Genomic DNA, 15,521 nt, shown 5'->3' on the forward strand with positions numbered 1-15,521 from the left:
CCATTTTCTAAGAAAACAATATAAACAGTTTTTTTCAAACCATGATGTCACTCGTTGCAGAGGCTCGTGCACGTGTGTGTTCACAGTGCGCGTTGATCCCATGGGCCTGATTAAAGCCTCACGAGCAGCTTTAATCTTAATCATATTCATACTCATACAATCACATTTCTCCCTTCAGTCCCACGTGTCCTCGTGCTCCCCCCAGATGGTGCGTAGTACTTCCACCGTAAACGTGACGTTAACCGTAAAGAACGTGCCATTGCCGTAAAGACCCTAAAAGACGAGAAGAGGCGAACGTGCGTTTGAATGTTCTCCATCTGCACAGAGGCTCTTATTAATTATGACACGTGACATTAACACGTCTATACAGCAAAGTATTGTGCACATAATCAATACATTTAAACACCATTTTGAATAGTTCCTCATATCTTTCACTCCTCTATGTATCCGATAGCTTTAAGGAATATTTATTTGTGCAGGTTCAGACTTTACATACAACAATAAATTGGTCTCAAGCAGGTAAAATAATAAAATAACTTAATAATACATTCACAACACACACGTGATGGAGAACAACGACGTCTTTTACAACCGAAATCAGCGTTCGAGGCGCACTTGAGAGCAAAAAACCCACGCGCACACACACGCACCCACACGCGCACACACACACAGCCTGAGGAATGTCCGTGCGTGTCGACGCGCAGCATTACGGTAGTCCCTCCCGTCGGTCTGTACGTGGCAGCGTCCAGAGCCCGAAGCCCGATCCGAGCTGCTCACAACCGGGCGCGCCGACTGACACCGCGTCCGCCTGCCTGCGCGTGACGCCTGAGAATAACGGTAAGACACGACCCGCACGCGCCTGTCGAGCACGCGGGATGGTTGTCAATAACTGGGGTTCGTGCGTGTGCGTGTGCGTGTGTGTGTGTGTGTGGAGGAGCTGGAGGAGAAACAATGTTTCAAAATGTTTCACAGAAACATTTTGAAACATTGTTTCACAGCGGAGGAAAAAAAAGGTGGAATAAAGTTTTTGTTGTTGTTGAAACTGTAATGCTGTGTGTGTGTGTGAGTGTGAGTGTGAGTGTGAGTGTGTGTGCGTGTGTGTGGGTGTGTGTGTGTGTGGGGGGGGGGGGGGGTCATCACGCACGTCGTTCAAAAGCGAGTTATTTTGAACGTTGGCGCTGTTGATGCAGTTAATGGTGGAAAGTGTCGAGGGATTTCTAGAAACTACTGTGTGACGTCACCGGGACAGCTGAAGGAGGGGGGAGGGGGGTTCTCGAGGAAGTGTCTTAAAAGCTCAATTCTCTCTCCTGACCACCAGGGGGCGGCTCCTCTGGTTGTATAGAAGTCTATGCTTCATGTGTTAAAGCTGTATTCTCTCTCCTGACCACCAGGGGGCGACTCCTCTGGTTGTATAGAAGTCTATGCTTCATGTGTTAAAGCTGCATTCTCTCTCCTGTCCACTAGGGGGCGACTCCTCTGGTTGTATAGAAGTCTATGCTTCATGTGTTAAAGCTGCATTCTCTCTCCTGACCACCAGGGGGCGACTCCTCTGGTTGTATAGAAGTCTATATAAATGACTCTACTTCTCTTGATGTATTCCCTCAGTAAACATTGTAAACATTAGTTTTTGGTTTCAATCTCTAGTTTCAAGTCTTCTTCAATACAGCGTGATGTTCATTTAAATTATGGTCATTTAGAGTCAAACAGACCATAAAGCAGGGGATGCTTTAGGGCGGGGCTTACTGGATCTGGGTCTGCCACGGTGGACTAGTCTGAGCTGAAGGAGGTTCTGGGGAACCTGCATGATGTCATCTGGTTTCACCAGAATCCAAACCCCGTTGGAGACCTTGGGTACTGACCATGAAAGCGTCTCCTGGGGGTCTCCAAACAGGACCATGAAAGCGTCTCCTGGGGGTCTCCAAACAGGACCATGAAAGTGTCTCCTGGGGGTCTCCAAACAGGACCATGAAAGCGTCTCCTGGGGGTCTCCAAACAGGACCATGAAAGCGTCTCCTGGGGGTCTCCAAACAGGACCATGAAAGCGTCTCCTGGGGGTCTCCAAACAGGACCATGAAAGTGTCTCCTGGGGGTCTCCAAACAGGACCATGAAAGCGTCTCCTGGGGGTCTCCAAACAGGACCATGAAAGCGTCTCCTGGGGGTCTCCAAACAGGACCATGAAAGCGTCTCCTGGGGGTCTCCAAACAGGACCATGAAAGCGTCTCCTGGGAGTCTCCAAACAGGACCATGAAAGCGTCTCCTTGGGGTCTCCAAACAGGACCATGAAAGCGTCTCCTGGGAGTCTCCAAACAGGACCATGAAAGCGTCTCCTGGGAGTCTCCAAACAGGACCATGAAAGCGTCTCCTGGGGGTCTCCAAACAGGACCATGAAAGCGTCTCCTGGGAGTCTCCAAACAGGACCATGAAAGCATCTCCTGGGGGTCTCCAAACAGGACCATGAAAGCGTCTCCTGGGGGTCTCCAAACAGGACCATGAAAGCGTCTCCTGGGAGTCTCCAAACAGGACCATGAAAGCGTCTCCTGGGAGTCTCCAAACAGGACCATGAAAGCGTCTCCTGGGGGTCTCCAAACAGGACCATGAAAGCGTCTCCTGGGGGTCTCCAAACAGGACCATGAAAGCGTCTCCTGGGAGTCTCCAAACAGGACCAAGAAAGTGTCTCCTGGGGGTCTTCAAACAGGACCATGAAAGCGTCTCCTGGGGGTCTTCAAACAGGACCATGAAAGCGTCTCCTGGGGGTCTTCAAACAGGACCAAGAAAGTGTCTCCTGGGGGTCTTCAAACAGGACCAAGAAAGTGTCTCCTGGGGGTCTTCAAACAGGACCAAGAAACCTTCTCCTGGGGGTCTTCAAACAGGACCAAGAAAGTGTCTCCTGGGGGTCTTCAAACAGGACCAAGAAACCTTCTCCTGGGGGTCTCCAAACAGGACCATGAAAGCGTCTCCTGGGGGTCTTCAAACAGGACCATGAAAGCGTCTCCTGGGGGTCTTCAAACAGGATCATGAAAGCGTCTCCTGGGGGTCTTCAAACAGGACCATGAAAGCGTCTCCTGGGGGTCTTCAAACAGGACCATGAAAGCGTCTCCTGGGGGTCTTCAAACAGGACCAAGAAACCTTCTCCTGGGGGTCTTCACTACGCTGGAGGACTAGTTTGAGTTATCTTCTCTTGTGGTCCTCGTTGCCGTGTGTTATTGTTACTCAACGTACACAGGAAGACATGTTGCATTCAGTGTCTCCGTTCCCACGGCAACCCGTCTTTCCTCTCCCGACCCCCCCTGGTCCTCGGTGCCGGGCGAGGGGGGGTCGGGGTCTGGGCCGTAAACGGGCCTCTCCAGGAATGTGACACGGTGCAACAGGAGGGCTGTGTTCAGGCTGTAGACTACTGAGACCTGGTGCTTCCATTTGGAGCAGGGGATTGTGGGTAATTCTCTGAGCTGCCACTCATTGGTCTCTGTGGTATACTATACATAAATATATAAACATACATTTTTTGCTGCATTAAAAGTTATTACAATTTAATTCCCCGTTACTTCTTATTTTTAATAAGAAATAACAATTTAAAGATTATCATTTATATCTCTATTAATTTGTTACAATTAGTTGTTTTTTAATCGTCACGTTTAATTTTCAATTTCAATTCAATTCAATTCAATTCAGTTTATTTTGTATAACCCAATATCACAAATCACAAACTCCCCTCAGAGGGCTTTACAATCTGTACACACACGACATCCCTGACCTTTGACCTCACATCGGATCAGGAAAAACTCCCCAAAAATAACCTTTGACAGGGAAAAAAGGGAAGAACCCTTCAGGAGAGCAACAGAGGAGGATCCCTCTCCAAGATGTCATGTGACCAGATGAACAGAGTTACAGAGTTACATAAATACATTACATGAATATGACAATGTATGAATGTAATGATCCTATCGTCACAAACGGACATAAAGACAATAAATGATCGATTAGTCGCCAATGAAGTGTCAAATAATTGTGATTTAAATCTTCAATTGTCTCAAATATTCTCAGTTAACTGTCACAGAAGAGTAAAGAAACCAGAAGATATTCACATTAAACAACCGGAATCAGAGAATCTTGACTTTCTTTTTACTGGAATGGATTAATGGATTATGAAAACCTTTAACTTATTGCTTGATGACTAATCGTACGAGCTCTGTTAAGCATTGATATCGGATCCGGCAGACATAGTTATTTATTATTATAAAGGAGTTCCCTGACATTCGATTGGCTTGAATCTATTCAATATCTTCCAGGAGGACGACTTCGACCTTGTCGCGTCGGAGAAAACCGATAAAAAAGCTTTAATTGAATATCGTCGTGTTTTCGCCGGCACGCTTTTTACGTTTTTCCACAAGCTTCAGGAGCCCAGACTCCTCGGCTCTGATTGGTTGTCTTTCTTCAGGCGGGATCTTGTCTCTCAGCTGAGGAGCTTTAAAAGGTATTTCACCTTTTTATCCGTCTCTTGTGCGACTGTCAGGAAGTAGTGACACCTAAAGGTCACTCTTCTTTAACCCACTGTGGCTTTAAGGATTATTAAACATTTAGAGAGTTGTGTCTCGTCAGCAGGTGTCATGTAAGTGAAATGATTTCCTTTTCACCTGCAGCAGATTCCTCTCAGTTATTACGACACCAATAATTAAGGTGCCACTTTCTTCTGCTTTCAGAGCCTCCGTCTCTAAGCCTTTGATTAGACGGTGTAGACACAAGTGTGTGTGTGTGTGTGTGTGTGTGTGTGTGTGTGTGTGTCCTCTCGGAGATCTCTGGTGAATCCCAGAGGAGAAAGTGGAGCAGAAACCACAAACAAAGATCTCTTTCAAGGTCTTTAGTTGAATGACTGAAGGAAGCTTCTGACACAATATGTCAGTAAAATAACAGTTTGCTTTGTTTTCTACGGTTTGGGACCAACTGGTTCACCCGGTGGAGCGTTGAGTAGCTTAAGAACACAGTAAAACACAGTAAAACACACAATAACACACAGTAACACAGTAAAACACAGTAAAACACACAATAACACACAGTAACACAGTAAAACACAGTAAAACACAGTAACACACAGTAACACACAGTAACATATTGTAACATACAGTAACACACACAATAACACACAGTAACATAGTAAAACACACAATAACACACAGTAAGACACAGTAAAACACAGTAACACACACAGTAACATATAGTAACATACAGTAACACACACATTAACACACAGTAACACACAGTAACATACAGTAACACACAGTAACACACAGTAACATACAGTAACACACAGTAACACACAGTAACACATAGTAACATACAGTAACATACAGTAACATACATTAAAACACAGTAACATACAGTAACACACAGTAACACACAGTAACACACAGTAAAACAAAGTAACATATAGTAACATACATTAAGACACAGTAACATACTTTAAAACACAGTAACATACTTTAAAACACAGTAACATATAGTAACATACAGTAACATACATTAAAACACAGTAACATACAGTAACATATAGTAACATACATTAAGACACAGTAACACACAGTAACATACAGTAACATACATTAAGACACAGTAACATACAGTAACATACAGTAACACACACAGTAACACACACAGTAACATACAGTAACACACAGTAACATACAGTAACACACAGTAACACACAGTAACACATAGTAACATACAGTAACATACAGTAACACACAGTAAAACAAAGTAACATATAGTAACATACAGTAACATACATTAAGACACAGTAACATACAGTAACACATAGTAACATATAGTAACATACAGTAACATACATTAAGACACAGTAACACACAGTAACACACAGTAACACATAGTAAAACACAGTAACATATAGTAACATACAGTAACACACAGTAACATACAGTAACATACATTAAGACACAGTAACATATAGTAACATACAGTAACACACAGTAACACACAGTAACACATAGTAAAACACAGTAACATATAGTAACATACAGTAACACACAGTAACATACAGTAACATACAGTAACATACATTAAGACACAGTAACATACAGTAACATACAGTAACACACAGTAACACACAGTAAAACACAGTAACACATAGTAAAACACAGTAACATATAGTAACATACAGTAACACATAGTAAAACACAGTAACATATAGTAACATACAGTAACACACAGTAACATACAGTAACATACAGTAACACACACAGTAACACACAGTAACATACAGTAACATATAGTAACATACAGTAACACACACAGTAACACACAGTAACATATAGTAACATACAGTAACACACACAGTAACACACAGTAACATATAGTAACATACAGTAACACACACAGTAACACACAGTAACATATAGTAACATACAGTAACACACATTAACATACAGTAACATACAGTAACACACAGTAACACACAGTAACATATAGTAACATACAGTAACACACACAGTAACACACAGTAACATATAGTAACATACAGTAACACACAGTAACATATAGTAACATACAGTAACACACAGTAACATACAGTAACACACAGTAACATACAGTAACATACAGTAACACACAGTAACATACATTAAGACACAGTAACATACAGTAACATATAGTAACATATAGTAACATATAGTAACATACAGTAACACACAGTAACATATAGTAACATATAGTAACATATAGTAACATACAGTAACATATAGTAACATATAGTAACATACAGTAACACACAGTAACATACAGTAACATATAGTAACATACAGTAACATACAGTAACATACATTAAGACACAGTAACATACAGTAACATATAGTAACACACAGTAACATATAGTAACATACAGTAACATACAGTAACATACATTAAGACACAGTAACATATAGTAACATATAGTAACATATAGTAACATACAGTAACATACAGTAACACACAGTAACACACAGTAACATACAGTAACATACAGTAACACACAGTAACACACAGTAACATACAGTAACACACAGTAACATACAGTAACATACATTAAGACACAGTAACACACAGTAACACACAGTAACATACAGTAACATACAGTAACACACAGTAACATACAGTAACATACAGTCACATCTTGTTTCTGCTGCCCCCAAGTGGCCAAATAATCTTGTAATTTGTTGCTCTTTTCAAATAATGAAGACGATAATTGATATGCACGCCAAAGGGTCCAAACTGTGGATTAAATAGTAAATCTATTTGTGACGTGACGATGTTTTGTCCTCGCAGGTTAATCGAAAGAGACGGAATGAGGCAGCTCCGGTCCTTCGTCCTGTGGGCGCTGCTCTGCTGCTGGACCACCAGGGCGGAGATCTTCACCTCCATCAGTGGGTTTGAGCTCCGGTCCATTGAGACATAAGTGACATTGAGGCTAATGCAGAAAATTAACTTTTATGATGCTTGCCGCATGAATGCAATGGTCGGAAGCAAAAAGCTTTAAACAAACGGTCACATGGGTGCGAGTATCCACGAGGCCGTGAAGGCGTGAGGATGTGTCGTCTTCTCATCGAGCCACTTCAGCTACATTCTCTCTCCTGACCACCAGGGGGCGACTCCTCTGGTTGTATAGAAGTCTATGCTTCATGTGTTAAAGCTGCATTCTCTCTGCTGACCACCAGGAGGCGACTCCTCTGGTTGTATAGAAGTCTATGCTTCATGTGTTAAAGCTACATTCTCTCTCCTGACCACCAGGGGGCGACTCCTCTGGTTGTATAGAAGTCTATGCTTCATGTGTTAAAGCTGCATTCTCTCTCCTGACCACCAGGAGGCGACTCCTCTGGTTGTATAGAAGTCTATGCTTCATGTGTTAAAGCAGCATTCTCTCTCCTGACCACCAGGGGGCAACTCCTCTGGTTGTATAGAAGTCTATATAAATGACTCTACTTCTCTTGATGTATTCCCTCAGTAAACATTGTAAACATTAGTTTTTGGTCTCAATCTCTAGTTTCAAGTCTTCTTCAACACAGCGTGATGTTCATTTTCATTAAATTATGGTCATTTAGAGTCAAACAGACCATAAAGCAGGGTACGCTTTAGGGGCGGAGCTACAAGGTGATTGACAGGTCTCTTCCACCGCGACGTCCGGTCTTGGAGTTGTAACACGTCATCCATGCAGCACTTCATAGTTAGAGAATAGAGTGTTGAGCTCAGGAATGTGCCATAAAAGAAGGTTAAAGTTAAACTTTTATGAGAAATAATTGTGGTCCACTGATTCTTTAAATCTCTTTCTTAAAAGAAATCTGCTGCAAAGAATCCCCGTAATGTTTTCCTCGGTGCCAAACCCTCTGAATTAATCCCTCTGAGTGTTTCCTTGGACCTGTTCAAGGTGCTCGCTGCACCCAGAGGCTCTTTGTGAAGGACCCGGTCAGCTGAGTCCTTCCGTCCAATCAGGCGGGGGGATTCAAGTCCGAGGCCGACAGGGTTTACCGTAAACACCTTTCATCAGCCGTCACAGGACATGTACACATTACATGTTAGAAAATGTGTTGAATTGGAAACGCTCAATAAAAGTATTAAAATGAAGACGTTGTTGTCCACCTGGCGCCTCTCGCTCACCTTCAGGATGCGTCTGTCTCTGCAGGCCAAATGACAGACCTGATCCACACTGAGAAGGAGCTGGTCCAGTCTCTGAGGGACTACATTAAAGCGGAGGAGTCCAAGCTGGCTGCTGTCAAAAGGTACCTTATAATAAAGGATAATCTTATCTTATTATCTTCTACAGAACTTTGTGTAAATGTTATTTATGAAAATGTATTTGTCGCGTTTTTAGTGGCAAAATAATATTATTTAGATGTTAAACCGCATGAAAATGAGCTTTTCACTTATGAGGTGATACATGTATGTAGAATTATAACAAGTGTCTGTCTGTCTGTCTGTCTGTCTGCCTGCCTCTCTGTCTCTCTGTCTGTCTGTCTGTCTCTCTCTCTCTCTCTCTGTCTGTCTGTCTGTCTGTCTGTCTGTCTCTCTCTCTCTCTGTCTGTCTGTCTGTCTGTCTGTCTGTCTCTCTGTCTGTCTGTCTGTCTCACAGCTGGGCCAACAAACTTGACGCTCTGACCAGGGTGTCCACCTCCGACCCGGAGGGCTACCTGGCCCACCCGGTCAACGCCTACAAACTGATGAAGAGACTCAACACGGAGTGGTCTGAACTGGAGACTCTGGTGCTGCAGAACCCGTCTGACGGTAAGGAAAGGAAGGAAGGAAGGAAGGAAGGAAGGAAGGAAGGAGCGGACAAGTCTGCTGTGGTCCTATTTTGCTTGGAGCTCTGTGGGAGGAGTTAGTTGTGGAGCTGCGCTACCTTTTCAACATTAAAGTGGGCGTCGGCCGCCCCAGGGTTGTCCTTCGTCGCCTCAGAACTCGGCTCTTTGCAGATGATGTGGTTCTGTCGGTTCCTGCAGAACGTGACCTTCAGGGCCCGGTAAAGCGGTCGATAGGCGGACAGAAAGTAGACGAATGAAGCAGATGATGAAGAGTCTCCGCTCGTTGGCGTGCTATCGACGAGCTGTTGGAATAGATTGTTGAGCTAAACCGCTAATAACCGCGATCGTATTAACGGTTATGTGGCGTTTGTGATGATGAAGGATACGAGTGGAACGACCATTCGCTGGATCTGAATGTGCATAATATTAAGTTAAGTTAAGTTGTGATGTGTCATAAAAAGAAGTACATTAGCTACCAGGCAGGAAGTGAAGATGGTTCAGAGGGTTTAGAGGGACTCAGAGGGCTCAGCTGAGAGGGACTCAGGGGGGTTTAGAGGGGTTCAGAGGGACTCAGGGGACTCAGCTGAGAGGCACTCTCTGGTCCAGTGAGTCCTGTGACTCTGGGTTCTGGTCTGCAGCTGGTCCAGTGAGTCCTGTGACTCTGGGTTCTGGTCTGCAGCTGGTCCAGTGAGTCCTGTGACTCTGGGTTCTGGTCTGCAGCTGGTCCAGTGAGTCCTGTGACTCTGGGTTCTGGTCTGCAGCTGGTCTTCATCTCTGCATATCTTGGCACATGTTCTCATTCCCGTGTGATGTTTGGACATGAGGAGATCTGGGAAGCAGATATCAGGAGTTACGTAACACGTGAGTCAGAGAGACGGACGTGCAGCAGCTTCGATGTTTTGTGAAGAGAAAGTTTAAAAAAAAAAACAGAACCAACACTACCACTTTAGTCCACAGGGGGTGCCATAATCACCACTGAATTAAAGTTCCTCGCAGTACCTTTTCATGAACTTCCCTCCTGACTTTTTGTCTGCAGGGTTCATTTCCAACATGTCCGTACACAGGCAGGTGTTCCCAGATGCAGAGGATGAGACGGGTGCAGCCAAGGCGCTGATGCGTCTGCAGGACACGTACCAACTGGATTCTGAGGCCTTCTCCAGAGGAAAGCTGCCAGGTAACCGAAGACTGAGCATGAACGCCTTGAGAGGACGAGTGTGATCCTCAGTGAAAGAACGACAGGAATGCACAACCCAAACCACCAGTAATGATTTTAAACTGGCGAGTCTAAATAAATCAAGGCTCTGGATAACGACTGGATGAATGAAACAAATGACTTCTAGTTCTAGTGATCTGAAAGCTGGAGATTAATTTAAATACATTTATTGAAAGTGTAAAAGGGCTGAAATATAAAGTATATGACGTAATTCCCACGTTTACTTCTGTCTCATGAGATGTTGCAGCAATTTTCCATTTGGTGCTAAATTTAAACTTTTTCACCACTTATTGATAGAAATGATCACATTGAGAAATGCATGCTGTGATTTGGTATCGACTGCTCAGAAACCCCCTTATTGTTTATTCCTCTGAATGCTTTGCTGCTGTCACGTTTCACGAGGCCGTGTTCATCCTCGAGGTCACAGAAGGTCATTCAGACCGTGACGTCAAACAATGGCCTCACGGGTATTAAAAGCATTATTAAGAACGATCGGTTGAATATCCTGTTGAACAAAATATTTACTTTTCTTATTTAAGACCTGTTTAAAAACACATTGTCAGAGAGTCAGAATCCAGTTTCCTTACTGCATGTCTCAACCTGCCATCAAACCACTTAAAACCCATTTAGAACTGATAAATGTACAAATAAAGTGACAAATAGGATCCGTACAAGCTGAGGCAGATGGGCCGAGAGAACTATAATTATAAAAAAGGAAAGGCAAGCTTTAGGAATCCCGTGCAAGAAAATAATAGGAAAGTAAAACTAAAATTATTAAATATATTCTGAGCATCTGAATTATTTCCCAAATGAATCATGAGAAAACAAGTTGTAAATATATCGTGATTCTTGGAGTATTGGGTCCCGCCACCAGGTATGCACGCCAATGCCTTACTGACGGTGGACGACTGCTTCGATATGGGCAAGACGGGTTACAACGACGCAGACTACTACCACGCCGTGCTGTGGATGCAGCAGGCCCTGAAGCAGCTGGACGGCGGGGAGGAATCCGTGGCTTCCAAGGCGGACATCTTGGACTACCTCAGCTACTCCGTTTACCAGATGGGAGACCTCCCTCGAGCCATTGAGCTGACCCGGAGGCTGGTGGCTACTAGTGAGTTGACATGAGCTCAAATCAGTGTGCTCAATAATAAACAAACAATCCTAATCTACACACTGCAAGCTGCCTTCTCTCTACTGACCACCAGGGGGCGACCCCTCTGGTTGTATAGAAGTCTATGCTTCATGTGTTAAAGCTGCCTTCTCTCTCCTGACCACCAGGGGGCGACTCCTCTGGTTGTATAGAAGTCTATGCTTCATGTGTTAAAGCTGCCTTCTCTCTACTGACCACCAGGGGGCGACTCCTCTGGTTGTATAGAAGTCTATGCTTCATGTGATAAAGCTGCATTCTCTCTCCTGACCACCAGGGGGTGACTCCTCTGGTTGTATAGAAGTCTATGCTTCATGTGTTAAAGCTGCATTCTCTCTCCTGACCACCAGGGGGCGACTCCTCTGGTTGTATAGAAGTCTATGCTTCATGTGTTAAAGCTGCATTCTCTCTACTGACCACCAGGGGGCGACTCCTCTGGTTGTATAGAAGTCTATGCTTCATGTGTTAAAGCTGCATTCTCTCTCCTGACCACCAGGGGGCGACTCCTCTGGTTGTATAGAAGTCTATGCTTCATGTGTTAAAGCTGCATTCTCTCTCCTGACCACCAGGGGGCGACTCCTCTGGTTGTATAGAAGTCTATATAAATGACTCTACTTCTCTTGATGTATTCCCTCAGTAAACATTGTAAACATTAGTTTTTGGTCTCAATCTCTAGTTTCAAGTCTTCTTCAATACAGCGTGATGTTCATTTAGTAAATTATGGTCATTTACAGTCAAACAGACCATAAAGCTTTAGGGCGGGGTTACAGGGTGATTGACAGGTCTCCACCAGAGACCTTTCAGCCCTCACACTTTGTTCACCAGGTGACGTCAGTTCGGTCCTTGAGGTTTTAAAGCTTTCGGGGGTTTGGGTGAATGGGTTCATGCACTCAGCCTTTAGAAGTCTATAATAACACTTGTATTTAAGTCCCCCCCCCCCCCCCCACACACACACACATACACACACACACACACACACACACGGCCAGCCGACCGATCTGTGATCTAATTGGTGGGTTGCTGAGGTCGGAGCTGCAGGGTGTTGTCCATCTGAAGAAGGTCGTGGTTTGTAACCCTTATTTCAACGGGAAAAATACCCAGAAATACTCAAAATGTACTCACTCATTTTACCTGCTCGGTGTACTGCTGGGTAGTTCGCTGTAAAATAAAAGTAGTTGTAGTATTAGGAAGCTTAAAATGAAAGTACAAAAATCTCAAAATATGGTTATTTTTTACGCCTCTGGAGTTGAGGGAAAGCTGAGGGGAAGCTGAGGGGAAGCTGAGGGGAAGTGTGATTCCATACTCTAGTGAGTTGTTGCTCTCTAGTGAAACCAGTCAGTAGTAAATAATATAAAGTAAATAATATAATGCAGCTTTAAAAAGTAAGAAGCCGTGAAAGCGTTTCTCTCTGTTATTAAATAATAACTCATTAAGGGGTTTTAAATGAAGCAGTTTGATAAACATTAGATGAAGTTTCTCTTTATTAAACGAGTGTTTCACTGTGTCCTGCACTGACAGCCCCCGGCCACCAGAGGGCAGGAGGAAACCTGCGTTACTTTGAGCGCATACTGACGAAGCAGCTCAGCGAGCAGGACCAGGACCAGCAGCCGGCCTCCGAGGAGCCCATCCTGCTGGGGACCTACCAGAGACCCAAAGACCACCTCCCAGAGAGGGAGACCTACGAGGCCCTCTGCAGAGGGGAGGGGCTCCAAATGGTGAGGACAATACATCCAAAGTGACCTCATAGACATCACATGAAACTTCACCACTTCATCACTCACATTAAGAGTTATTGTGTTATAGGGTCAAAACATGACCTCATAGATATCACATGAAACTTCACCACTTCATCACTCACATTAAGAGGAGTTATTGTGTTATAGGGTCAAAACATGACCTCATAGATATCACATGAAACTTCACCACTTCATCACTCACATTAAGAGTTATTGTGTTATAGGGTCAAAACATGACCTCATAGATATCACATGAAACTTCACCACTTCATCACTCACATTAAGAGTTATTGTGTTATAGAGTCAAAACATGACCTCATAGATATCACATGAAACTTCACCACTTCATCACTCACATTAAGAGGAGTTATTGTGTTATAGGGTCAAAACATGACCTCATAGATATCACATGAAACTTCACCACTTCATCGCTGAGTTATTGTGTCATAGGGTCAAAACATGACCTCACAGATATCACCATGGTTACGAGTACATTTCCGGTGCTTCACCAGAACGACGCGCGCCGCAGCCGGTTGTTCTGCCGCCTCCAGGACGGGAGGAGGAACCCTCGCCTCCTGCTGCGGCCCATGAAGGAGGAGGACGAGTGGGACAGCCCTCACATCGTACGCTACCTGGAGGTGCTGTCGCACGAGGAGACGGAGAAGATTAAGGAGCTGGCTAAGCCCAGGGTGAGCATAGAGAATATAAATGAGAATAAAAGATTGTCTCCAATCCTCAAAACGTGTTATTTATGGAACGTTCCTCCAACAAAGTGAAACTCCGACTTCTGTGTTTAATATCAGATGTAATGAACTAGAACATCATTTATCTTCATGACTACGTGAGACAGTCAGAAAATCCACACAAATAAATCCACATTTAAAATAAGTTGTGCAGATTTTAACGTTTATTCTTCTGATATTAAATCCGTCGGTAAAAACCTGTCGTGGTGAATTTATTCATAAGCTTTTAAAAAGAGTCTAAATGAGTTGACGAGGAACCCTCACTGGAGTCATGTGACCGCGGTGGAGCTCCTCTATTGGCCAACGTCAGCTTCTCACTTCTGCTGATTGTGTTCACGCTTACATAACATAAAACATAACAGTGGAGTTCCTTTGTGAAGAATCATTTTAATCAAGTGGAACATTTTCATTGGCTTCATGTCGAGGGAACCAGAGGGAACCTAACTTCCTGTCTGCAGCACTTTATAGGTGAGACTCATGACTAGATATGTAGATATACCTGAGATATGATTATGAGGACATGGATATGACTACAGACAAACTGACATGTGATTATGAGGACATGGATATGACTACAGACTAACTGACATGTGATTATGAGGACATGGATATGACTACAGACTAACTGACATGTGATTATGAGGACATGGATATGACTACAGACTAACTGACATGTGATTATGAGGACATGGATATGACTACAGACAAACTGACATGTGATTATGAGGACATGGATATGACTACAGACTAACTGACATGTGATTATGAGGACATGGATATGTCTACAGACTAACTGACATGAAGTGATTATGAGGACATGGATATGACTACAGACAAACTGACATGTGATTATGAAGACATGGATATGACTACAGACAAACTGACATGTGATTATGAGGACATGGATATGACTACAGACTAACTGACATGTGATTATGAGGACATGGATATGACTACAGACAAACTGACATGTGATTATGAAGACATGGATATGACTACAGACAAACTGACATGTGATTATGAGGACATGGATATGACTACAGACAAACTGACATGTGATTATGAGGACATGGATATGACTACAGACAAACTGACATGAAGTGATTATGAGGACATGGATATGACTACAGACAAACTGACATGTGATTATGAAGACATGGATATGACTACAGACAAACTGACATGTGATTATGAGGACATGGATATGACTACAGACAAACTGACATGTGATTATGAGGACATGGATATGACTACAGACAAACTGACATGTGATTATGAGGACATGGATATGACTACAGACAAACTGACATGTGATTATGAGGACATGGATATGACTACAGACAAACTGACATGTGATTATGAGGACATGGATATGACTACAGACTAACTGACATGTGATTATG

The 15,521-nt window shown here is 43.5% G+C and overlaps 1 protein-coding gene across 4 annotated transcripts in view; it reads left to right on the top strand.

The window, feature by feature from the left end:
• The first annotated feature begins 705 nt into the window (after positions 1-705).
• p4ha2 (procollagen-proline, 2-oxoglutarate 4-dioxygenase (proline 4-hydroxylase), alpha polypeptide 2) overlaps positions 706-15,521 on the top strand; it is a 23,765-nt gene continuing 8,949 nt past the window's right edge. For 3 of the 4 annotated variants that reach the window (XM_034549879.1, XM_034549877.1, XM_034549880.1), the window contains exons 1-8: positions 707-837; positions 7,310-7,407; positions 8,661-8,757; positions 9,108-9,259; positions 10,313-10,450; positions 11,364-11,603; positions 13,158-13,354; positions 13,888-14,064. In XM_034549879.1, the coding sequence (XP_034405770.1) occupies positions 7,329-7,407; positions 8,661-8,757; positions 9,108-9,259; positions 10,313-10,450; positions 11,364-11,603; positions 13,158-13,354; positions 13,888-14,064 (1,080 nt within the window). In that variant the 5' untranslated portion in view covers positions 707-837; positions 7,310-7,328. Of the gene's footprint in view, positions 838-7,309; positions 7,408-8,660; positions 8,758-9,107; positions 9,260-10,312; positions 10,451-11,363; positions 11,604-13,157; positions 13,355-13,887; positions 14,065-15,521 lie in introns of all 4 variants that reach the window. The other variant, XM_034549876.1, reaches the window with a different exon arrangement.

Source organism: Cyclopterus lumpus, chromosome 14, assembly GCF_009769545.1.
Source record: "Cyclopterus lumpus isolate fCycLum1 chromosome 14, fCycLum1.pri, whole genome shotgun sequence".
Lineage (NCBI taxonomy): Eukaryota > Metazoa > Chordata > Actinopteri > Perciformes > Cyclopteridae > Cyclopterus > Cyclopterus lumpus.